This window comes from Lynx canadensis, chromosome F2 (assembly GCF_007474595.2).
Source record: "Lynx canadensis isolate LIC74 chromosome F2, mLynCan4.pri.v2, whole genome shotgun sequence".
NCBI classification, from domain to species: Eukaryota; Metazoa; Chordata; class Mammalia; order Carnivora; family Felidae; genus Lynx; species Lynx canadensis.
The window spans coordinates 42,723,354-42,750,737 of NC_044320.2; the positions used below are offsets into that span (position 1 = coordinate 42,723,354).

Sequence of the window (27,384 nt, forward strand, 5' to 3'; positions counted from 1 at the left end):
AATTAATCCTCACAACAAGCGGAAAACAAAGGGTATTATTTCCATTGCAGAGAGGCAGACTAAAGCTCAATGATGTCAAATGACCTGGTTTAAGGTCCCAAAGCCAGTAAGTGACAGAGGCACTCAAATTCTCATTTGAATCCGGGGCTTCTGTTACTAAATCTGGAGCATTCTCCATTAAGTCATACTGTTCCTTGACTTATATTTATTTCCCCTCAGCTTTTATTTGTCAATATTTATAGGCAACAAAAAAGGATACATATTTCGTACCTGCAAGCACTGAGTTAGTGGTCATTTTGAATGCCTCTCAATCTAGTAACCAGTAGAGCCTTCTCAAAAGGGTTTGTTAGGACAGCAGTGCCAGAGAAATGAGCAAATATAAACATCTCATAACAGAGACTGGTCTGCAGAACTGTCAGGGACCCATGCATTTTCTAAGTAGGACACTAAGCACACAGCAGCTTGTAAAGAACCTCCAGGTGAACCTAGAGTTTGCTTCAGTATGAAATGATGAGGAGACTTATCAAATGTTTCTAGGTAATCAGTAAAACTGGGGATGTAACATGACAAGTACCGTAAATTGGTGCCACAGAAACCGACATAAGATTATAGAGCTAATGGAAAATTAGGCACCTGATCATAAAATTTAAATTGTGGCAATGTAGACAAAGGAATCAACAGCATATGAAAATCTGAACACATTTTTATGTATTTAACCGAAGTAAAAAGCAACACTGTATAAAACTAGTATAGAAAAATGATGTTTTAAAATGTTTTTTCTCTGTTTTAATTTATTAGGTGAGCCGACTCACCTATTGTCTGAAATTCCCATTTTCAAACATTCACATACATATTAACTTCTCATGTGTGCAATGAGAGTTAAATTTCTTTCATATGCTTCTGAGCAAGTGGTTTTAAAAATCCAGGCTATTACATTTGTTTCTCTTTACAGGTTTTATAAAGGCATTCCTGTACTTTGACCCTTCAAAAACTAGTTTCAAATACTTGAAATACTTCAAATACTTCTTAGCCCTACTTCTTTCTCCTCAGTCATTCTTAAAACTCAAAGAAATGTAAAAGATTCAACTTTGGCAAAGGCTGGGGACTCCTGTCGCAATAGTATTGTATATTCCTAAATGTTATTTCATGAAATACTCATTAATCAAACAGGAAACAGAGACACCAAATGTTTTATTCCATATGTTCAATTAAAAAATAGAAACAATATTTATATAACATTATATTTACGTATTTACACAGCATCAACATAGAAGGCAGTAAGAAATGATGGTTTGTGGGTTAATGATCATTATACTTGAAACATAAGATGACTTTCAAGTATACAGTATACAATGAAAAGGATTATTGAAGAGTATTTTAAAGAAAAAAAATTATGTCATGGGAAATTATTACTACATGGTTCAGAATTTACATTAAGTATATTTTGGATCCTAATTTTTTTTCCTTATTTAAAAAAAATACAAGTGTACTGAGTTATGAAGCCTAAGTTTGCTTTCAATAAATCATCTTGTCAATATAGCATGATAAATTTACGGTTCATTATTTATAATCTTTAAATATAATGGAAGAGCAAAACTTGGGAATGCTCTTAAAATGTAATTTTTAAAATGTATGAAAAACTATATTGGGGAAAATGTCACACATTATAGCTTTGTTTTAAATGTAAGTGATAGTTAAGATACATACACGCTTTACGGGAAAGATTTCCTGACCTAACAATACAGGTATACAAAGGAATGACTATATACCATCTCATGAGATGCCTATTAATCCAAGAGTGAATTAGCCCATTGCCAAACAGGGTGAGAAATTAAAAGGAGGCAAATTGAGTCAGCAATATACAATTTCAAATTTCTAAGTACTTGAAAATAGTTTTCAACATTTATTTACCATAACGTTAAGTAAAAACCAGAAACTCTTAAACTGAAAACTAGCCTTGAACTTGGAACTAAGTAATTTTGTCAATGTGAGAAAATGTAGGCAAATCCCAGTTTACAAAATTATCTACAGAGACAAATGATGGGGACTGCTATGCTGACAGCAACATGTAGATTTCCTTTGCCCTGCTGTCAGTTTATCTACTTTATGAACTGGTGAATTAAATACCACCACAAATGGGAAAACAACATTCTTCATTATATCACACTACATATTCACAAAGAAGTTATGTATCCACAAATTATAAAAATAAATCTTTCTTTAGATTAGAAAACAAATAAAAATAGAAGAATTTGCATTAAAAGTTTTAAAAACTTTGGCAAACTAACCTGATGATCATGACTGTTTTTGCCACAGCTATGTTGTCTTTGAAGTTATTCACAAAATTAAATCAGAAATCTTTGATCCACCAATGTTTTGGATGCCAAATTCTTCTGTCCTACTGTATTACGTATAAATCTAAAAATCTGGAAAAAAATTAAAACAATTTTTATTAATGAAATTTTATATACAGAAAGAATGAAAACTATATACAGAAAGAAAATGAAATATGTATAACCAATTAAAATATCTAAATTAAACTAGCTAATTCTCTCAACTATTTATTTTCATGTATCGGGCATCTGAGACACGGTGATATACAAAATTATTTCAAGACTTTATTATCTTTCATAATATCAAAGAAGTGTATATTCCTATTTAGACTATGTTTTAATGAATTAATAATACAAATTTTCTCATGTTCATAGAAATTCACTGTCAAATATGTTGCAAGGCATCTTACCTCTAGCTCTAAAAGCTACGGAAACATCAACAGAACTGTTAGTGATAGAATTTGTAATTTTAGATCTCTGTCAAAGACTAATAAATTATGTATTACTAACTCATATACTTCCTTGGATATAACGGGGGAATATTTGAGTGACATTAATAACATTTCTAGAACAAATCTGTCATTTCTTAAAATCTCCATTTCAGGCTCCAAAGCCATCTAGCAGTTGTTTTTTTATTCACACAGGTGGAAAATGCATGAGAGTTACCATAACGGGGCTGTTCTGGGGCTGAGTCCTGAGCTAGATCACCCTAGCTTGCCTTTTTGTTATGTTAACATCGGGTGCTGAGGATGAATGGAACTCTAATTACCTCTACTTTTTTTTATTTTTAATTTCAAGTTTTTATTTAAATTCCAGTTAGTTAACATATATGGTAAAATTGGTTTCAGATTCTAATTACTGCCGCTTCTGGCATCTAGATGATCAGCAATTTGAATATCTTCCTACTGGATTCCTTTTACATTTGCTCAAACAACTTATGCCCTCCACAAGACCCCAGTATTTCATTGATCCTGAAGGAGAGGGCTGAAATGTTTCTTCTTTTTTTTTTTTTTGGTAGGAATAATCATATTCTAAACCTTTATAAATTCCTTGTGAAAGTAGATACTGTTAGTCTCTGCTATAAAATATCTACTTCCAATGTATTTTTTTAAAAAATATTAAAAAAAAATATTTGTTTTAAAGTTTATTTATTTATTTGGCGGGGGGGGGGGGCGGGGGGAGTGGTGGTACAGAGCCCGATGTAGGGCTTGAACTCACAAGCTGTGAGATCATGACTTGAGCCCAGATCAAGAGTCAGACGCTTAATGGACTGAGCCACCAGGGGCCCCATCCAATATAGTTCTTTTAAAAGAAATCCAGTAAAAAAACTTTACAGTTACCTCTTGTTGTAGGTATGTAAGGAAGGCTGCTAGAACAAAATTTTGGCAAGCCAAATCCACAACACAGAAGAACAGCACATCAAAAATAAGAAGAGTGGCTTCATTTCCATAATACAGGACACTGCTGAAAGAATATCCTTCATCTATTTAAAAAAAAAAAAAGCAATTTATAAGATATAAATTAGAAACTGCAAAATGGAATAAATTTCTGGTGATAAAGTTTGGATATTTAAAAACAGCACAATAGAAACTAGCTGCTACTTGTAATACTTCATTGCTTTAAAAAAATAAACAAACGGTATTAAAATTAAAAATTGCTAATCTCAAAGATTAGTCAAGGAATTCTGCTCATAAAAAGCAATTTTAACATTTGTACCAAGGGTTGGTCATTGCTTGTAATATAAGTGTATCGTCAATACCTCTCAAAGACCAGGTAATTAATATCCCTTATTTGTTTATATAACTAAAGCCCAAAGAATCTTAGATTCTTCAAGATAGAGGAAGTTTAAAAAAAAAAAAAAAACAAACCAGCAAGGACTAAATAGTGCATAGTGAGCTATAATTTGCGTCTTAAATAGGTTGCGTCTTAAATAGAGCAGAACTCTAAGGTTCTGCTCTAAGACCGACCTCTCTTTTTTTTTTCTTCCCCTCACTCCACAAGGAGGGGTTTGTTCTTTTTGGGATGTAAACACCCTTTTAAGATTCTGATGAAAGCTACAGACCCTTTCACCAGAGTGGGAAGAAAGTACATATATACAAATCTGGCACATAATTTCAGGGCGGTCCGGGGAACCAGCAAAGCTGTTCATGGATATCCAGTTAGGAACTCTGTTTGATACAAGGGGATGCCTGGCTTGCTGGTAATGTTCTTTTTTGATCAGGGTGCTAGTTACAGGGATATATTCAGTTTGTGAAAATTCACTCCCCTTTATTCTATATCCTTACAAAATATGGACTTCTGTATACATATTATACTTGCATATATATTTAAACAAATAAACAAGCCTGCTCTGTATGCTCTTCCCGGGTGTTCTTTCACTGACATCGCTCCAGCAATGCCCTCCTTTGATGAGACTCCCGGCTATTGTGTGCCTTTCCTTTCTCCTGAGATCCAGTTCATTACATTTAATACCTCACTGGACATTTCCTCTTAGTTGTCCAGAAAGTACCTCAAGATACAACATATTCAAAACTAAATTTAGGGGCACCTGGGTGGCTCAGTCAATTAAGCATCTGACTTCGGCTGAGGTCATGATCTCACAGTTCGTGAGTTCAAGCCCTGCGTCGGGCTCTGTGCTGACAGCTTGGAGCCTGGAGCCTGCTTCGGATTCCATGTCTCCCTCTCTCTCTGCCCTCCCCCACTTGCACTCTCTTTCTCAAAAATAAACATTAAAAAAAATGTAAAAGAAAACCTAAATTCATCTTCTTTCCCTCCATCTGCATTCTTTTAGTGAAAAGCATCACCACCAACCACTTAGTCATACAAGCTGGAAATCTGGATAATTTTTTACTACTCTCTCTCCTCTACCTGTTTTTTTCCCCTAATATCTCTGACAATCCTTTCTTCTTCTTTATCCCCATCATTACTGCTGTAGCTCATATTCTCATCATCGCCCAGTGAAGATGAAGATGAAGATGACTGTATTGTTATTATAAATAGTAACATGACTACACTGGGAGCCATCCCATACCAGGCACTGATGCCTACCAGGCTTTTCACACATGATAACACAGGTATAAATACAACCTTAACACACTTTACTATTGCCAGAGTAGTAGAAATCTACCATCAGATTTGCTTAACTTTTTGATGGCGCCCATGTTCCTTAGCAGTGGTTTCCAAATTGTTTTAATCATGGATCCCTATCAGAACAAAGTGTTAAGCATGCATTCCACAATAGGTATATTTTATTAAATACTACTATATATTATAAATTCTTTAAAATACAAATTAAAGGAATATCTTATCGGGGAAGTGAAGGGAAGATGGTGGCGTAGGAGGACGCTGGGCTCACCGCGCGTCCTGCTGATCACTTAGATTCCACCTACACCTGCCTAAATAACCCAGAAAACCGCCAGAGGATTAGCAGAACGGAGTCACCGGACCCAAGCGCAGACAAGAGGCCCACGGAAGAGGGTAGGAAGGGCGGCGAGGCGGTGCGCCCTCCACGGACTGGCGGGAGGGAGCCGGGGCGGAGGGGCGGCTCGCCGGCCAAGCAGAGCCCCCGAGTCCGGCTTGCAAAAGCGGAGGGGCCTGACGGACTGTGTTCCGACAGCAAGCGCGACTTAGCGTCTGGGAGGTCATAAGTTAACAGCTCTGCTCGGAAAGCGGGAAGGCTGGAGGACAAAGGGAGGGAGAGCTGCGGAGCCCCTGGACGACAGAGCTCAGTTTGGTGGGGAACAAAGGCGCTCGCCAGCGCCATCTCCCCCCCCCATCCCCCAGCCAAAATCCCAAAGGGAACCGGTTCCGGCCAGGGAAATTGCTCGCTCCGAGCAAACACCCAACTCTGTGCTTCTGCGGAGCCAAACCTCCGGCAGCGGATCTAACTCCCTCCGGCTGCCACATGGCCCCTCCTGAAGTGGATCACCTAAGGAGAAGCGAGCTAAGCCTGCCCCCGCTGCCACCGTGCACCTTGCCGACCCACCCCAGCTAATACGCCAGATCCCCAGCATCACAAGCCTGGCAGTGTGCAAGTAGCCCAGACGGGCCACGCCACCCCACAGTGAATCCCGCCCCTAGGAGAGGGGAAGAGAAGGCACACACCAGTCTGACTGTGGCCCCAGCGGTGGGCTGGGGGCAGACATCAGGACTGACTGCGGCCCCGCCCACCAACTCCAGTTATACACCACAGCACAGGGGAAGTGCCCTGCGGGTCCTCACCACACCAGGGACTATCCAAAATGACCAAGCGGAAGAATTCCCCTCAGAAGAATCTCCAGGAAATAACAACAGCTAATGAGCTGATCAAAAAGGATTTAAATAATATAACAGAAAGTGAATTTAGAATAATAGTCATAAAATTAATCGCTGGGCTGGAAAACAGTATACAGGACAGCAGAGAATCTCTTGCTACAGAGATCAAGGGACTAAGGAACAGTCACGAGGAGCTGAAAAACGCTTTAAATGAAATGCAAAACAAAATGGAAACCACCACGGCTCGGATGGAAGAGGCAGAGGAGAGAATAGGTGAACTAGAAGATAAAGTTATGGAAAAAGAGGAAGCTGAGAAAAAGAGAGATAAAAAAATCCAGGAGTATGAGGGGAAAATTAGAGAACTAAGTGATACACTAAAAAGAAATAATATACGCATAATTGGTATCCCAGAGGAGGAAGAGAGAGGGAAAGGTGCTGAAGGGGTACTTGAAGAAATAATAGCTGAGAACTTCCCTGAACTGGGGAAGGAAAAAGGCATTGAAATCCAAGAGGCACAGAGAACTCCCTTCAGACGTAACTTGAATCGATCTTCTGCACGACATATCATAGTGAAACTGGCAAAATACAAGGATAAAGAGAAAATTCTGAAAGCAGCAAGGGGTAAACGTGCCCTCACATATAAAGGGAGACCTATAAGACTCATGACTGATCTCTCTTTTGAAACTTGGCAGGCCAGAAAGAATTGGCACGAGATTTTCAGTGTGCTAGACAGCAAAAATATGCAGCCGAGAATCCTTTATCCAGCAAGTCTGTCACTTAGAATAGAAGGAGAGATAAAGGTCTTCCCAAACAAACAAAAACTGAAGGAATTTGTCACCACTAAACCAGCCCTACAAGAGATCCTAAGGGGGACCCTGTGAGACAAAGTACCAGAGACATCACTACAAGCATAAAACATACAGACATCACAATGACTCTAAACCCGTATCTTTCTATAATAACACTGAATGTAAATGGATTAAATGCGCCAACCAAAAGACATAGGGTATCAGAATGGATAAAAAAACAAGACCCATCTATTTGCTGTCTACAAGAGACTCATTTTAGACCTGAGGACACCTTTAGATTCAGAGTGAGGGGATGGAGAACTATTTATCATGCTACTGGAAGCCAAAAGAAAGCTGGAGTAGCCATACTTATATCAGACAAACTAGACTTTAAATTAAAGGCTGTAACAAGAGATGAAGAAGGACATTATATAATAGTTACAGGGTCTATCCATCAGGAAGAGCTAACAATTATAAATGTCTATGCGCCGAATACCGGAGCCCCCAAATATATAAAACAATTACTCATAAACATAAGCAACCTTATTGATAAGAATGTGGTAATTGCAGGGGACTTTAACACCCCACTTACAGAAATGGATAGATCATCTAGACACACGGTCAATAAAGAAACAAGGGCCCTGAATGAGACATTGGATCAGATGGACTTGACAGATATATTTAGAACTCTGCATCCCAAAGCAACAGAATATACTTTCTTCTCGAGTGCACATGGAACATTCTCCAAGATAGATCATATACTGGGTCACAAAACAGTCCTTCATAAGTTTACAAGAATTGAAATTATACCATGCATACTTTCAGACCACAATGCTATGAAGCTTGAAATCAACCACAGGAAAAAGTCTGGAAAACCTCCAAAAGCATGGAGGTTAAAGAACACCCTACTAACGAATGAGTGGGTCAACCAGGCAATTAGAGAAGAAATTAAAAAATATATGGAAACAAACGAAAATGAAAATACAACAATCCAAACGCTTTGGGACGCAGCGAAGGCAGTCCTGAGAGGAAAATACATTGCAATCCAGGCCTATCTCAAGAAACAAGAAAAATCCCAAATACAAAATCTAACAGCACACCTAAAGGAAATAGAAGCAGAACAGCAAAGGCAGCCTAAACCCAGCAGAAGAAGAGAAATAATAAAGATCAGAGCAGAAATAAACAATATAGAATCTAAAAAAACTGTAGAGCAGATCAACGAAACCAAGAGTTGGTTTTTTGAAAAAATAAACAAAATTGACAAACCGCTAGCCAGGCTTCTCAAAAAGAAAAGGGAGATGACCCAAATAGATAAAATCATGAATGAAAATGGAATGATTACAACCAATCCCTCAGAGATACAAACAATTATCAGGGAATACTATGAAAAATTATATGCCAACAAATTGGACAACCTGGAAGAAATGGACACATTCCTGAACACCCACACTCTTCCAAAACTCAATCAGGAGGAAATAGAAAGCTTGAACAGACCCATAACCAGCGAAGAAATTGAATCGGTTATCAAAAATCTCCCAACAAATAAGAGTCCAGGACCAGATGGCTTCCCAGGGGAGTTCTACCAGACGTTTAAAGCAGAGATAATACCTATCCTTCTCAAGCTATTCCAAGAAATAGAAAGGGAAGGAAAACTTCCAGACTCCTTCTATGAAGCCAGTATTACTTTGATTCCTAAACCAGACAGAGACCCAGTAAAAAAAGAGAACTACAGGCCAATATCCCTGATGAATATGGATGCAAAAATTCTCGATAAGATACTAGCAGATCGAATTCAACAGCATATAAAAAGAAGTATTCACCATGATCAAGTGGGATTCATTCCTGGGATGCAGGGCTGGTTCAACATTCGCAAATCAATCAACGTGATACATCACATTAACAAAAAAAAAGAGAAGAACCATATGATCCTGTCAATCGATGCAGAAAAGGCCTTTGACAAAATCCAGCACCCTTTCTTAATAAAAACCCTTGAGAAAGTCGGGATAGAAGGAACATACTTAAAGATCATAAAAGCCATTTATGAAAAGCCCACAGCTAACATCATCCTCAACGGGGAAAAACTGAGAGCTTTTTCCCTGAGATCAGGAACACGACAGGGATGCCCACTCTCACCGCTGTTGTTTAACATAGTGCTGGAAGTTCTAGCATCAGCAATCAGACAACAAAAGGAAATCAAAGGCATCAAAATTGGCAAAGATGAAGTCAAGCTTTTGCTTTTTGCAGATGACATGATATTTTACATGGAAAATCCGATAGACTCCACCAAAAGTCTGCTAGAACTGATACATGAATTCAGCAAAGTTGCAGGATACAAAATCAACGTACAGAAATCAGTTGCATTCTTATACACTAACAACGAAGCAACAGAAAGACAAATAAAGAAACTGATCCCATTCACAATTGCACCAAGAAGCATAAAATACCTAGGAATAAATCTAACCAAAGATGTAAAGGATCTGTATGCTGAAAACTATAGAAAACTTATGAAGGTAATTGAAGAAGATTTAAAGAAATGGAAATACATTCCCTGCTCATGGATTGGAAAAATAAATATTGTCAAAATGTCAATACTACCCAAAGCTATCTACACATTCAATGCAATCCCAATCAAAATTGCACCAGCATTCTTCTCGAAACTAGAACAAGCAATCCTAAAATTCATATGGAACCACAAAAGGCCCCGAATAGCCAAAGGAATTTTGAAGAAGAAGACCAAAGCAGGAGGCATCAGAATCCCAGACTTCAGCCTCTACTACAAAGCTGTCATCATCAAGACAGCATGGTATTGGCACAAAAACAGACACACAGACCAATGGAATAGAATAGAAACCCCAGAACTAGACCCACAAACGTATGGCCAACTCATCTTTGACAAAGCAGGAAAGAACATCCAATGGAAAAAAGACAGCCTCTTTAACAAATGGTGCTGGGAGAACTGGACAGCAACATGCAGAAGGTTGAAACTAGACCACTTTCTCACACCATTTACAAAAATAAACTCAAAATGGATAAAGGACCTAAATGTGAGACAGGAAACCATCAAAACCTTAGAGGAGAAAGCAGGAAAAGACCTCTCTGACCTCAGCCGTAGCAATCTCTTACTCGACACATCCCCAAAGGCAAGGGAATTAAAAGCAAAAGTGAATTACTGGGACCTTATGAAGATAAAAAGCTTCTGCACAGCAAAGGAAACAACCAACAAAACGAAAAGGCAACCAACGGAATGGGAAAAGATATTTGCAAATGACATATCGGACAAAGGGCTAGTATCTAAAATCTATAAAGAGCTCACCAAACTCCACACCCGAAAAACAAATAACCCAGTGAAGAAATGGGCAGAAAACATGAATAGACACTTCTCTAAAGAAGACATCCAGATGGCCAACAGGCACATGAAAAGATGTTCAGCGTCGCTCCTTATCAGGGAAATACAAATCAAAACCACACTCAGGTATCACCTCACGCCAGTCAGAGTGGCCAAAATGAACAAATCAGGAGACTATAGATGCTGGAGAGGATGTGGAGAAACGGGAACCCTCTTGCACTGTTGGTGGGAATGCAAATTGGTGCAGCCACTCTGGAAAGCAGTGTGGAGGTTCCTCAGAAAATTAAAAATAGACCTACCCTATGACCCAGCAATAGCACTGCTAGGAATTTATCCAAGGGATACAGGAGTACTGATGCATAGGGGCACTTGTACCCCAATGTTCATAGCAGCACTGTCAACAATAGCCAAATTATGGAAAGAGCCTAAATGTCCATCAACTGATGAATGGATAAAGAAATTGTGGTTTATATACACAATGGAATACTACATGGCAATGAGAAAAAATGAAATATGGCCTTTTGTAGCAACGTGGATGGAACTGGAGAGTGTTATGCTAAGTGAAATAAGCCATACAGAGAAAGACAGATACCATATGGTTTCACTCTTATGTGGATCCTGAGAAATTTAACAGGAACCCATGGGGGAGGGGAAGGAAAAAAAAAAAAAAGAGGTTAGAGTGGGAGAGAGCCAAAGCATAAGAGACTGTTAAAAACTGAGAATGAACTGAGGGCTGATGGGGGGTGGGAGGGAGGGGAGGGTGGGTGATGGGTATTGAGGAGGGCACCTTTTGGGATGAGCACTGGGTGTTGTATGGAAACCAATTTGTCAATAAATTTCATATATATATAAAAAAATAAAATACAAATTACAAATGACTGAATCTCAAATATACAAATAGACATTTTAATGTTTTTTATCATACCTTCACGAATCAACCACATCTCTTGTGAGACAAACATTGAAAAGATGTATATATATATATTTTGGAAACAACTGCTCTATAGGATAAAGTAAAACTCCTCAGGATGTCAGACAAGGATTTTGGGATTTGATCATCACCCTCTTTATCTTTCATGTACTCCTACGATGTCCCACTTCATACCAGGCTTCACCAATAAAATTCGTAAGTACTGAATGCCCTTTCCCCCTTCTGTACAAATGTCTTTGCCTCTCTTCCCCTGACATTCCTGTTTGACAATAGTAACTTTTTTTGTTTAATAGTAACTTTTTTTGTTTAAGATGCAATTCAAACTTTTCCATGTTGCTTCTTCTGGCTCAACTCCATGTCTGGTTAGATATTCCACTATCCTTTCTGTACTTGGTATATCCTGTGCCTGCAGAGCCTTCCATCCCAGCATCGCCCCACTCATACATTTGAGATGCCCACTAGTCTGTGTATCTGTGTATCCTGGGACTGGCACAACACATAATGCACAATACTGCCTGAATAAGTGACATCTAGGCCAGGACACAGGTTACATCATTTCCATTCTAATGAACCCATATAAGAGGTTATCAGCCACATTAAAAGTGACATATATACCACATTTTTAAGATAAGAAACCAGGTTCAGGCACCATTCCTGTCACGGATAGCTGTGATTTTTAAGAATTTGGATAAAATAAAAAATTAAATGTTAAAACTAATCACGAATGTTATTCTTTAAGTGTTTCATTAGTTTTCCACTAACTGCAGATTCTCATAAAATCTGAATTTTATGTTCACTCTTGCCACTTTTATTCAACATAGCACTGGAAGTGCTGGAGTAATCAGGCAAGAAAAAGAAATAAAGGGCATCTAAACTGGGTAAGGAAGAAATTAAACGGTCACTATTTTCAGATGACATGATACAACACCCTAAAGCCTCCAATCAAAAACTCTCATAAGTAATAAATGGATTCAGTAAAGTTGTAGGATACAAAATTAATACCTAGAAATCCTCTATACACTAATAATGAAGTAGCAGAAAGAGAAATTAAGAAAACAATCCCATTTACAATTGCACCCAAAATAATAAAATACCTAGGAATAAATAACCAAGGAGGTTATCTGTACTCTGAAAACTATAAAACACTGATGAAAGAAATTAAAGACACCACACACAAATGGAAAGATATTTCATGTTCATGGGTTGGAAGAATTAATATGGTTAAAATGTTCACACTACCCAAAGCAACCTAAAGGTTCAATGCAATTCCTAACAAATTACTAACAGCATTTTCACAGATCTGGAACAAATAATACTAAAATTTATATGGAAACACAAATAGCCAAAGCAATCCTGAGAAAGAAAAAAACAAAGCTGGAGGTAGCACAGTTCCAGATTTCAAGATATACTACAAAGCTGTTGTAACCAAAACAGTATGGTACTGGCACAAAAACAAGACACATAGATCAACATAACAGAATAGAGAGCCCAGAAATAAACCCATGCCTATATGGTCAATTGTTCTATGACAGAGAAGGCAAGAATATACAATGAGGAAAAGACAATCTCTCCAATAAATGGCGCTGGGAAAACTGGACAGCTACATGCAAAGAAAGAATAGAACTGGACCACTTTCTTACACCATACACAAAAATAAAAACTCAAACGTATCAAAGACCTAAATGTGAGACATGAAACCACAGAACTGCTAGACATAGACAGTAATTTCTTTGACATTGACCATGGCAAATTAAAAAATTTTTTTAAATGTTTTATTTATTTTTGAGACAGAGAGAAACAGACCATGAGCAAGGGAGGGGCAGAGAGAGAGGGAGACAGAATCTGAAGCAGGCTCCAGGCTCTAAGCTGTCAGCACAGAGCCCGACGCGGGGCTCAAACTCACAAACCATGAGACCATGACCTGAGCCAAAGTTGGATGCTTAACCAACTGAGCCACCCAGGCACCCCTGACCATGGCAAAATTTTTAAGGAGACATATATATGTCTCCTCAGGTAAGAGAAATAAAGGCAAACATAAACTATTGGGACTACATCAAAATAAAAAAGCTTTACACAGTGAAGGAAACAATCAACAACATAAAAAAACAACCTACTGAATGGGAGAAGATATTTGCAAATGACATACCTGAAAAGAGGTTAATACCCAAAATACATAAAAAATTAACTCAATACTTAAAAAAAAAAAATCCCATTTAAAAATGGGAAGAGGACCTAAAAGACATTTTCCCAAAAAAGACATACAGATGGCCAACAGACGCCTGAAACGAAGCCCAACGTCACTAATCATCAGGAAAAAGCAAATCAAAACCACAATGAAAACCTTACACCTGTCTGAATGGCTAAAATTAAAAAGACAAGAAATAAGAAGTGTTGATGAGGATGTGGAGAAAAGGGAACTCTTGCGCATTGTTGGTGGGAATGTAAATTGGTACAGCTACTGTGGAAAACAGCATGGAGGTTCCTCAAAATATTAAAAATAGAAATGTCATATGATGCAATAATTCCACTACTGGTCATTTACCCAAAGAAAACAGAAACACTAATTTGGAAATATAGATGTACCCCTATGTTTATTGCAGCATTATTTACGATGACCAAGATATCAAAGCAGCCCAAGCATCCATTCACAGATGAATGGATAAAGAATACATAAATAAATATATATATTCACACACACAGTGGAATATTAGCCATAAAAAATGGAATGAGATCTTGCCATTTGCAACATGGATGGATGTAGAGACAGTTATGCTAAGTGAAGTAAGCCAGACAGAAAAAGATAAATACCACATGATTTCTTTTATATGTGTAATCTAAAAAACAAAACAAATGAACAAAAAGCAGAATCTGATGGTCGGCAGGGGTAAGGTGGAGGGGAGGACATATGGGTGGAGGGGGTGGGAGACACAGGCTTCTAGTTATAGAATGAATAAGTCACAGGAATAAAAGATACAGCATAAGGAATATAGTCAATGGTATTATAACAGCATTGCATAGTGACAGATGGTAGCTACACTTGTGAGCATAACACAACATACAGATTTGTTGAATCACTATGTTGTATACCTGAAACTAATGTAACATCATGTCAGTTATACTCAAATTTAAAAAACCTGAATTTTATGTGTTTTACTATCTCTTTCATGTCTACCACTGATTTTGAAATTCAGTTTTTTTACTTTCTTACAGAATGATCTTTTTTTTTTTTTTTAATTTTTTTTTTTTCAACGTTTATTTTATTTTTGGGACAGAGAGAGACAGAGCATGAACGGGGGAGGGGCAGAGAGAGAGGGAGACACAGAATCAGAAACAGGCTCCAGGCTCTGAGCCATCAGCCCAGAGCCCGACGCGGGGCTCGAACTCGTGGACCGCGAGATCGTGACCTGGCTGAAGTTGGACGCTTAACCGACTGCGCCACCCAGGCGCCCCAATAATGATCTTTTTTTGTATCACACACACACACACACACACTGTGTGTGTGTGTGTGTGTGCATTTAAGTAGGCTTCACATCCAGCACAGAGCCCAGTGCAGGGCTTGAACTCACGACCCTGAGATCAAGACCTGAGCTGAGATGAAGAGTTGGACACTTAACTGACTGAGCCACCCAGGCGCCCCTTTTATACTTTTGTTTCCTGCTATATGACATAATAAAATGGAACCTAGCAAACTACTATAATACTGTTAAGTTAATTAAGTTCATTACCTTTCCTTTGTTTTTATATAAAATTATAAAAGCAAAACAAATAACTACAAGTACTTTTTTTTCAAACTTTGAAAATAGTAATCAAGTTTAGCAAAGGCATTTGAAGGATACCATTGTAAAAGATGCTTTTTTCCATTGGTTCCATGAATTCCATTCCAAGAATTCTTTCAAGAAGCAATTTATCTTTTATAAAGTAGTCCATTTCCTTATGAACCTAATATAAAAAGACAAAGTTATTTCAAAAACAGCAGTGAAATGTTTCCAAATTAATGTAAAATCAGGAAGAGAGAAAATGAAAAATGAATAGTAAGGAAAATATGTTCTTTAAAAAGATGGATTTTACTACACTGGGCTTTGTAACAAAGTTTTTCTTTAGAAATGTTAAAAATTTTAAATGTCTTTAGTAGTATTTAGGGTTAGATATACTTAAAATCAACTTATAACAAGCTTTTCAGGAATACAACCACAGCATATCTCTGTAATAAATAATATAGTAATACTTCAGTAACTAGCTGACACAATTGCAGTGTAGACATACTTCAAGGGAATTATCATTATGCTAGTAGAGATATAAAATGTCATTTTATTTTTACATAACGTAACTCTGTCTTTAAGCCACAGTATTAATTTTGACAGGCAAAAAAAGAAGGGTTCTAAGTCCACTGACTTAGTTAACTAAAGAAATCACTGACATTCCTGGTTAACTTCTTAAGAATTATATTTTGCTTCTAGTTTAAATATAAATGCTGACATACATACATGATCGATGAAAGAGCCAAGAAATTTATTCATAGTATGATATGCTTTTATACTCTGCTCAAATGTACTTGCCGATGAACTCAATAGTCTGGCAGGGCCATTTTTCTAATGTGAAAGAGACAAAAATAAATGCAACACGTCTTACGTTCTTGGTTTTTAAGTAACATGAAATATTGACAAAATATACCTGAATTGTAATTTATACAAACCCTTGTTAGTGTCTCATGAATTCTGTCATAGTGTTGTCTCATCTGGCTGGAAATTGCAATCTGAAAAGTCTGACCGTCTGTGTTTGGTACCAAACCTCTCTGGCTACACAAGTTTTCCTGAAAAGTTAAATGATTTAAATAAAGATCATAAAAATTTTGCCTTATCTCAAAAAGAAAATACACAAATTTTTTTTAAAAAAAAGTTTATTTATTTTTGAGAGACAGAGTGTGAGCAGGGGGAGGACCAGAGAGAGAGGGAGACAGAATCTGAAGCAGGCTCCAGGCTTTAGGCTCCGAGCTGCCAGCACAGAGCCTGACACAGAGCTCAAACTCACGAACCGCAAGATCATGACCTGAGCCAAAGTTGGACACTTAACTGACTGAGGCACCCCTAAAATTTTTCTTTTTGTTGGTATCACACATTACAAGATTTGGAAGCCAACTGAAATTTTACTGAAACTATATTTGAGACAAAAGGGATTCTGACATTATCCGAGGTTCCCACTCCCCTCCGGGTTTTACTAATTTCTTTCTTGTCATGCCTTTCAGCTCTCTGTATCATCTCCTTTACACTACTTTAAAAAAAATCCATACTAAATTCATTATATATTGATACTTGCTTTATGATTAATTTTATTGCTCTTTAATGCATGCCAAAATGTCTAGTCTTAGATTAACTACTTTCATAATTATAATCTTTTTTGTTTCCTAAAAACTTTTAAAACACTTCCTTAATTAAATGCAATAAAAAGGTAGTGATACATGATTGAACGGTTAATGCCATGGACCAGATATCCATTTCAGGTCTCCTTGACACAGCCTGAATCCTGACAACCATAAACATGTGAAATTTTGCCCTACCCCACCCCTAGCTACTTCCCATCGATGCTTCAAGGTCACCTCAAGTCCTTCTGCTTCCCTTCTCTTGCTTTATTTGCCTATTCCAGAGTTTAATAATCTTCTTGTCTAAATTTAATCTTCAAACATAACACTTGTTTTTCACAGACTGAAAGGAAGTCTACATGTAGTGAATTTCTCTATTGAAAAACATTTCTTTTTTCCTGATTAAAAAAGCACATGCTATTGCAGAGAATTTATAAAATATGAAGTAGTATAAAAAAGAAAGAAAAGAAAAAAAATCACCTATGATCTCAACATTCAGAGATAGAAGTTTTGAAGGTATTTCATTTCCAGTCCTTTGTCCAGGGATATACATATAGATGGCATAAAATTGGGATCACACTGATTTCTTTTTCTCTATGTCATTAAATATTCTATAAAACAAGATTTTTAATGTCTACCTAAGATTTCACTGTGTAGGAAGACCAATTGATTTAATATATTCTTATTTTTATGTATGCTTTTGGCCTTATAAATAGTCCCTGTGATAAAGACCCTCAACCTAATTAGCTATTCACATTGCTAATTATTTCCTTGAATTAGATTTACAGAATCAGTGAGTAAAAGATAATCAACTCTTAAAAAAACTCTTGGTATATTTATTTCCAAATGCTTTCCAGAAGATTTGTAAAAATTTATTCTTAGACCAGGAGTTTTATGGGTGCCCATTTCATCATGTCCTTGGTACTATTAAGTATTAGCTTTTTAAAAAAAGTTTGCTAATTTGAAGAGGGCAAAAATATTAGCTTTTTACATTTATTTATGAGCTATACATTTTTTTTTTTTTTAATTTTTTTTTTCAACGTTTATTTATTTTTGGGACAGAGAGAGACAGAGCATGAACGGGGGAGGGGCAGAGAGAGAGGGAGACACAGAGTCGGAAACAGGCTCCAGGCTCTGAGCCATCAGCCCAGAGCCCGACGCGGGGCTCGAACTCACGGACCGCGAGATCATGACCTGGCTGAAGTCGGACGCTTAACCGACTGCGCCACCCAGGCGCCCCTATGAGCTATACATTTTTAAGAGGTTTATTAGTCTTCTGTTCATTTATGTATTTAAAAATTGTCATTTTTCCATTGAGGTTTTAACTGTTCGCCTATTGATCTTTATGACTTTCAATATTGCTATCAATATCTTTGTAATATTTGCTATGAGAATTTTATCCTTATTTGCTATGTCTTTTATTTATATGATTGTTGGCTAGGTAAATATTCTCCATTAATTAATAAAGTAAAATCAATGAATATTCCGTTTATGATGCTTTCTAATGATTTTTTTTTTTTAATGTTTACTTTCTAGTGTAAACAGGGGAGGGGCAGAGAGAGAGAGGGCACAGAGGATCTCAAGCAGGCTCTGTGCTGACAGCAGAGAGCCTGACGTGGGGCTGGAGACGAGGGGCTGTGAGATGATGACCTGAGCTGAAGTCTGACGCTCAACGGACTAAGCCACCCAGGTGCCACTGATGTTTTCTATTCTTTTTGCTTAGAATGTCATCTCCCAATCTCAGATATTCTTTTTTTTTACATTTAACTTTTCAATCAGGTGTTAATTTCTAATAGTTAACCAACCAGTTCATGTACTAAATAAATTGTTCTCTGAGACGTGCTATAATCATGTACTAGATTCGTACAAGTCACAGGTCCTTTAGTCAAAAAATCCTTTTAATTTTTCTTCTTAAGTATTTATTTTTCTTTTTAATTTTATTAAGGAAGTGGTCTAATGTACACAGTACAGAGAACAAACAGTAAACCATCCATCACCCAACCCCAAATCTGTAAATACTTCTGTATGTATCTATAACTAATAAGGTCTTAAAAAAACAAACCACCATGCCATTTGCACATGTAATAAAATGAATCATTCCTTAATATAATTTAATATTTAGTCCTTAAATCTCCTAATTTTTCCCAAGGACTTTTTTTTTTATAGTTGGTTTGTTTGGATCAGGATCCAAAGTCTATACATTGTACTTGATTATTTTGTTTCTAAATCTCTTCCTATGTAACAGTTCTCACACCGCCCACCCCACTTCTTTACATGCTCTTGATTTGCTGGAGACACTGGGTCATCTACCTTGTGAGCTATCCTGCATTCTACATATGGCTAATTCCTTCCTATGGTATTATTTAATTTATCCCTCTAGCTCCTCTAATTCCTGTAAACTGGCGGTTAGATCTAGAGGCTTGATTGTATTTAGACTTGATTTTCTTAAGCAAGGATATTTTATGAGTGATACTATGTACTTCCTACTGCATCATAACAGGAAGTGCATAATGTTCGTTTTCCTAATTTTTACTTGTAGTAAGATTGAGCCAGTGTGCTCAGATTGTGTCAACCTGATTCCTTGTTATAAAGCTCCCTGTCAACTTACCCTTAACTGTTTTAGCATCCACTGATGATTGTAACCTATATGCATTAATCCATCAGTCATTATAAAATGGTGATTTTCTAAGGTAGAATTTCTTTTAGTTTCTTTTTATAAGGAAGAACTTTACCTCATGAATTCTTCGGTTACTCTGAAATACAGTTCATATAAGGAACTGTAAGATGAAATTTGATTCTTTCCCTTTATTAATGTTCAGTGGTAATGAATCAGTGCCCCAGCAACTTTCAAAAGTAATCAATGAGGAATTTTTAAAAATATTATTACAAATCCTAGATTAAGAAAAGAGAACCCATGTCTCAAATTAAAAAGATGTTAAATACTTTCATACCGCTTCTCTTTTAAGATTCATATTCATTTCTTCCATATTAGTATCTGCATGCCCATGTACTGATCTACCATGAATGTAATATCCAAAACATTTGTGGGATAACAGAAACACTGATATCTATAAAAAGAGAAGAGAGGAACTATTAGCAGCTCATCGAGAAAACAATGAAAAGTAAGTTTTTCTTAAAATTGCTTTCTTTCTCTCAAAATAAAGAGGGTTGAATTCTTGGAAAATATACAAACAGAACAATAAAGTAATAAAGGATAATTAAGTAATTTTTTTTAAAGAACACAGAAATGAGATTGAAGATATTTTCCAAGAAAGGAAGAAATAGGATTGATATATGAAAACTTTTCAGGGACTCTGCTGAGTGAATTATTTGGTAGCATAAGGAATTCATAATTAAGAAACTGCACATGAAGAAGAAGAAACTAAGGCAGTAAACATTAGCTTGTAGCTCATTATAACTATCTCCGGAATTAACAATCAGTGGGAAATTGGACTAAAAAATCCAATCATACCAAATCACTTTTAAAGCCTCTCTTAATGTACTCATGACCTTTAAAAAGGGAAAAATAACAGTCGCAAGATAAAGTTAGAAAGTACTTACATTGCTCATACAGCATAAATCCACAAACTGTCGAATTTTATCTTCTATAAATCTCTCATAAAAGACAGCAAAGAACATGATCTGAAACATTAAGCCAAGTTCATAGTTATTAGGTTTTAAAATTTAATTTTCTTTTATAGCCACAGCATAGTATCTTAAGAAAAAAGAAGGTCCACCCAAGAACACAGTGGCCTCTGAATGGTTCCTGTGGGATACAATCCTACTTATCATTTCTGATTCTTCTGTCAAAGAAAGTAGGTTTTGGAATTGTATTAAGATTCATTGAGGGAGCCTATTTTGCATTTTAAAAACTTTTCTGTATCATTAAAACAAGACAGGACAAACATGGGAGGAAAAAGAAGGGCTTTAAAAAATTTAGCATAAACCAATGTATTAGTGGCCAGATTTATGTTTGGTTCTGCAATCCTGCTCATCTCCTAAGTTCCAAAGCCATTAGAAAACATGCTGCTTTTCAAATTAATCTTCCCTGACAGAGTAGCACATAAAAAACATATATCAAGTATTCTATTTCAACTGCAGATACTGCATTAAATATTCAAATGGAATGGTTTCAACTGTTTTCTTAGCTTTAATAACAATACTGGAAAAGGAAATTATTTTATAAATCAAAAGAGAAAAGTTTATGTCATAGACCTACTTAGATATATGTCAGAGAAAGAGAACATTTCCTAACCACCCAGTTGAAAGCTGCCCCCGTTCCTAACTTCCACCCACCTCTCCTCCACTTACTCCCTATCTCATCTCCCGATGCCCTTCACAGCATTTGCCACAATCTGTAGCTTGTTCTTGTTAAGCATATCCTTGAGCCCAGCACAGAGCCTAGTACAGAAATGTACTCAGATATGTGAATGAATAAATAAATGAATCTACAGCAGCTGATTACTGAACACACTTCCCTAACATTCTATATACGTCTTGTTTTAAATCCCTTTAAAGGACTTGAAAAACAGCAACTTTCAAAGTTTAAAAACTAAAGGATACCACTTAAAAGTTGAAGAAGCTGGGTTTAGGGAAATAAAAGGAGTAAATAATAAGCTTAACGTTATGAGAATCAAAAACACTTTTTATGAACAAATTTGTGGAACGGTAACAGGTTTTTAAAGGGACTCTTAACAATACTTGAGGAATAAACACTGATAACCCACGGAGAGAAACACTCCTACCAGAATGAAAGCAGGGTGAGAAACAAAGAATGAGGTGAGATGGTGCCTGAGATGACTAGTTTCTGCCCCACCAATCCTTCCTGCTTTCTCCTTAGTGACAGAACCCTCTTTGGAGCGGGAACACTGCTGCCCAGCTGAAAGACACCAGTGCAGGAAGGTGCGGCCATCTGCCTAAGTTCTGGCCAAGGAAATATTGAACAGCACTTCTGGAAAGGCTCTTAGAGAAGAGAGGGTGAGCTGTTCCCCCTGACTCCTTCCACAAGGTGACCTTAGAGAGGGAAGTTCTGAGTGGCAGAGCTTCTGGGTCCAGGCGGCAGCATGGAGCCGCCCTGCATTGCATTCTTCTTTCTCATGATACAGGTCACTTTTACTTCAGCCATTGCTATTTTGTTTTTTTGTTGTTGTTGTACTTAACCAAATATGAAAAGGTTCAGATGGTATTCCTTTAAATTCTCTACATCCAGATGAATCCAATCTACTCAGAAAAATGTATACTTATATATCTTTAAAATGACTTTTCTCCCTATTATATTGATGATAAATACCAAACCCCATTCTCTTTTGATCCTACCTCATTTCAAATTCTAATGTGTTTGGCTTTCTTTTCTTGTTTTTAGTGTTTATTTATATTTTGAGAGAGAGGGAACAGAGCATGAGTTGGGGAGGGGCAGAGAGAGAGGGAAACAGAATTGGAAGCAGGCTTCAGGCTTTGAGCTGTCAGCACAGAGCCTGATGTGGGGCTTGAACCCACAAACTATGAGGTCAGGACCTGAGCCAAAATTGGATGTCCAACCGACTGAGCCACCCAGGCGCCCCTGACTTTCTTTTCTGATTATTAAGCCATCTCTCACTGGATCTATCCCTGTAGCTTCTAGTTTAAACAAGTCTCACCAATTTAAGATAAATGTAAATTTTCAGAGTCTATTCTCAGGTTACAGAATGCCACCTGGATCCAATTCTATAGGAATTTTTGGATTTTAATCCCAAACCATGATTTAAAAATAGCCTGTTTTGCCAGGCTGGAGAAAGTTTAATGCGGTGTGTCTAAAGGTCCCATGTTCATTTGCTGACTTAAAGAAATTTTTAATCAAACAGAAAGGTTCTTTCCATTCATGGGAGTGTCTAGAAGCAAGAGAAAGAAGTGCAGATATTGGAGTCAGGTGCTTTAGTTCATGCTGCTTTCTCTTCTTCCTTTCATCTTTTTTTTTTTTTTTTAAGGTCTAAGAAGATAAGGGAAGTGAGCATAGAAAAGATCCTCTGCTAGAGCCACAGGACCTGAGGCCAAGAAGATTTATTTTTAGTTTCAGTTTTCTCAATAAATATTTCAACAAAAATTTCACAAGGGGTACTGGCAATCTGAATGAGATTTAATGATATATAAATAAATGTAAACACTCAGTTGTATTTAAAAAAAAAAAAAAAAAAAGGAAATATTAAAAGCAGCTTAACAGGTCCCCTGGGTGGCTCAGTTGGTTGAGCGTCCGACTTCGGCTCAGGTCATGGTCTCGTGGTCTGTGAGTCCGAGCCCCGTGTCGGGCTCTGTGCTGACAGCTCAGAGCCTGGAGCCTGCTTGGGATTCTGTGTCTCCCTCTCTCTGCCCCTCCCCCACTCATGCTCTGTCTCTCTTTCTCTGTCAAAAATAAGTGAACCTTAAAAAAAATAATAAATAAAAGTAGCTTAGCTATCCCTATAGTTTATATAAACTAAACACAAAGTCCGTCTTCTGACTAGAAAGCTGCAGGTCTGAAAGACCCTTTGGAGCCCACTGGGTTGGCTCTGACATCAGAGGTTCAAATTCCAGTTCTGTCGATCTCTAACTGCATGACTTTAGCAAACTATTTAGCCTTTCTGTGCCCCAGTGTCCTCATCTATAAAATGAGGATACTAATAGAAACTATCTCTGAGGGCTACTATAAAGATTAAGTTAATATTTACAATGCAATTAATTACCACAGGGCCTGAATCATAACACAATGTGAGCTATTTGCTATTGTTGTTTCCACTGTTACCTTATTTCTGCTGTAGAAACCAAGATTGTGGTCAATATTTGAAGATAATTAGTATGTAAACGGAGTTATAAATATGGAAAGGCAATGTTGCTAAAAAGTATGATCTGTTGTTACCTGTAAACTTCCAATGACTAGCCAAAGAGCAGTAGACACTGCGTATCTTAAAATGCGGCTATAGGGAGCTATATAGTTAGTTGGGCTTCTGGAAAGACTAGAGGATGAGTCCATTAATGCTAAGTTCTTGAATCCTACAACCTGAAGTAAAAAAAAGAAAAATTTAAATAGACATGGATAAAGAAAACGGCTCTGCTATGAAAATGAGACACTCTTCCCTACCCTTACTTTAAAAAACTAAAATATTTATAAAAGTTTGTACAAACATTAGAAAATCTAGATTAAAAATAATTATCCAGGAGTTTTCATTACAAAACAAAATATTTAGTTAGTTCATTTGGAAATCTCTTCAATATGACTAAGGGCCAGATATAACCTTATTATCACACACTGACAAAATTAAAAAATTTCTGTCAAGAAGAATGAAACTTTACTAAGTAAACAGCAATGAACAACTAGCATTTCACACATTTTTAACATATGCCAGGCACTATGCAAAATACTTCTTATACTTTTCAACAGTGGTTTTTGCAAATGTTTTTTGCAAAATGTCTTTTGAAGGAGGTACCTTCTGTGATAAAAGGAAGCCATAGCTGAGTAAGTATAGTCTGTACATTATACTCCTGTCCATGCCTTCCACTCTCATTGAATAAAGGTTCTGGTAAGTTTTTTTTTTTTTTTAATTTTTTTTAAACGTTTATTTATTATCGAGACAGAGAGACACAGAGTGTGAGCAGAGGAGGGGTAGAGAGAGGGGGAGACACAGAATCCGAAGCAGGCTCCAGGCTCCAAGTTGTCAGCACAGAGCCCGACGTGGGGCTCGAACTCACAAACTGTGAGATCATGACCTGAGCTGAAGTCAGTCGCCCAACCAACTGAGCCACCCAGGTGCCCCAGTTCTGGTAAGTTTTACAGTAAAGAAATCTACACGACTTTATTGAATCCAATGCTTTCCAAATGTGCTCATCTAAAAAAATTCTTTTTCATATAACACCTTTTAAAGCTCTATAGAACACTCTTAACAAACAAAACTATACATGAATTTTTGAAAAATCATTCATATGCCTTAGAAATACATATATTTTCCCAGCTTAAAAAAGGAAAGAAAGGGAAAGGAAGAAAAGAAGGAAAAAGGAAGGCAGACAGACATGAGTTAGTAATTCATATCTAACTTTATTTAAGCAGCTAATTCCTGAGAAAATCTATTACCCACATAAATGGTTTTCATAGTTCAGTCTCCTATTCAGTGCTGAATACTTCCTTTAATAATTCCAACCAGATCCATGAAATAGCTGCAAAGGCATCATAAGCATCACCCATTCTCTGTGCATAGTGCAGCTCTCAGCACTGAACGTAGCCCACAGCAAGCATTCAATGATAATTGGTTGAAAAACTTCACCTGTGATAGTGGTTCTGATGCAGAATTCTAATTCTAGTAAGAATGTGACTGAGAAAGAAAAGTTTTTTGTTTTGTTTTGTTTTTTTTCAAAACACAGATAACTAGACCTCAGAGCTACTGAGTCAAACATAATCTCTAGGGGTGAGACCAGGAACAGATATTTTGCAAAAGCTTCCCAGGGGATTTTGATACAAACCAGTAGTTTAAAAACGGCTCCTGGGGCACCTGGGTGGCTCAGTCGTTTAAGTGTCTGACTTCGGCTCAGGTCATGATCTCGCAGTTCGTGAGTTTGAGCCCCATGTCAGGCTCTGTGCTGACAGCTCAGATTCCAGAGCTTGCTTTGAATTCTGTGTCCCTCTCCCTCTCTCTCTGCCCCTCCCCTGCTCATGCTCTTTCTCTCTCAAAAATAAAACAAAACAAACTGCTCCTTACCTAGAGTAATCAAACTGAAAGAGACAGAGTAGAATGGCAATCGTCAGGGGCTGGGGAAGGGGTATGGGAAGTTGTTGTTTAATGAGTACAGAATTTCAGTTGTGCAAGATGAAAAGAGTCTTAGGGGCTGGTGGCACAACAAGATGAATGTACCTAATGAGACTGAACTGCACACTGAAAAATGGTTAAGATGGTAAATTTCATGTTATGTGTATTGTTTTTTTAATTTTTATTTTAGAGAGACAGAGAGATAGTGAGCAGAGGAGAGGGGCAGAGGGAGAAGGAATCTTAAGCAGGCTCCATGTGCCGCACAGAACCCGAAGCAGGGCTCGATCCCACAACCCTGGGATCATGACCTGAGCTAAAATCAAGAGTCAGACACTCAACAGACTGAGCCACCCAGGCGATTTTTTGTTTTGTTTTACATGTTATGTGTATTTTAACAAAGTTTTTAAAAGCCACTCTTTGTAATGGCTTGATAACTTTAGAAAACTTTAGAAGACTTCCACTGATGTGAAAATGTAGCCGGAAAAAAAATGTAGCTGGAATTACATGAAATTAATATATATGAGGCACACAGAAGTCACACACAATTACAAAAGTTCATACCTCCAAAAAAAAGAGGACAGTAAGTATTTGGAAGAGTGGATTAATTTTTCTCACAGTTTGAATTTCATTCCATTCATTTGCTACAAAATATGTTCTCCATATGCTCACAGGAACCATGGCACTGCGAACACCGCCCTCACCTGGTCAGAGAGAGAAAATAAGCAAGAGGGTTTCATCTTTGTTCTGAAAAAGCAGCAAAAGCATTTTGGTACAATGGTTATTTCAGTTACCTTCAACAGCTTTCAGAACCTTTCCTTTAGGTCGCTCCCAGTCAATAAAGAATATATCTATGGTAATCTGGGACATAAGCTTATGCAAAAATTGCAGAGCCTGAAAATGACAAACAAAACATTTTAAATGTATCCATGCTTATGGAGGGGCACCTGGTGGCTCAGTTGGTTAAGCGGCTGACTTCAGCTCAGATCACAATCTCATGGTTTGTGAGTTTGAGCCCCATGTTGCAATCTATGGTAACAGCTCAGAGCCTGGAGTCGGCTTCAGATTCTGTGTCTCCCTTTCTCTCTGTTCCCTGCCCCCCACACTGTCTCTCTTTCTCTCTCTCAAAAATAATATGTAACATTTAAAAAAACCTGCCTATGAAAATAATGATGATTTTTTTTAAGAAACAAATATACTTAATCACAAGAATATACAATACACAATGACAAAGTTATAATATCATTATGGGATCACTAGAAGCTCATCAAGTAACATGGAATCAACAAATCCACAAAATTTTTATACATTTGCCCTCCTTTCTTCTTTCTTTAAAATAGGGATATGAAAAAAGTAGACATACTACCTTCTCCTCATACAGAAGCCATGCATAATTGACTCTCTTTCCCTAGGTTTCCAAAAGCACACTTTATTTTCTAGATCATCTGATTTCTTTATGAGTAAAGGTATTTTTCAACTGTAATTTGCGTCTTAATTAAAGTTTTAAGATGCCTTTACTGTCTATTTCTGGTATTGAGATTGTTAATTTTTAAAAATGTGTTGTTGAAACACATCTTTTTCATTTTAACATAAGTAATATGTTTAATCTGGGGCGTTCTTCCTAGTAGAAGC

The 27,384-nt window shown here is 37.1% G+C and overlaps 1 protein-coding gene across 2 annotated transcripts in view; it reads right to left on the reverse strand.

The window, feature by feature from the left end:
- Positions 1-1,172: 1,172 nt before the first annotated feature.
- The window catches only part of TMEM67 (transmembrane protein 67), a 60,815-nt gene continuing 34,603 nt past the window's right edge, over positions 1,173-27,384 (reverse strand). Inside the window, exons 19-28 of one of the 2 annotated variants that reach the window (XM_030304424.2) lie at positions 26,547-26,646; positions 26,317-26,456; positions 23,877-24,017; positions 20,570-20,650; positions 19,960-20,076; positions 16,346-16,462; positions 16,137-16,241; positions 15,489-15,591; positions 3,674-3,816; positions 1,173-2,426 (exon numbers count right to left, since the gene is read on the reverse strand). In XM_030304424.2, coding sequence (XP_030160284.1) covers positions 2,346-2,426; positions 3,674-3,816; positions 15,489-15,591; positions 16,137-16,241; positions 16,346-16,462; positions 19,960-20,076; positions 20,570-20,650; positions 23,877-24,017; positions 26,317-26,456; positions 26,547-26,646 — 1,128 coding nt within the window. In that variant the 3' untranslated portion in view covers positions 1,173-2,345. The remainder of the gene's footprint in view (positions 2,427-3,673; positions 3,817-15,488; positions 15,592-16,136; positions 16,242-16,345; positions 16,463-19,959; positions 20,077-20,569; positions 20,651-23,876; positions 24,018-26,316; positions 26,457-26,546; positions 26,647-27,384) is intronic. The other variant, XM_030304425.1, reaches the window with a different exon arrangement.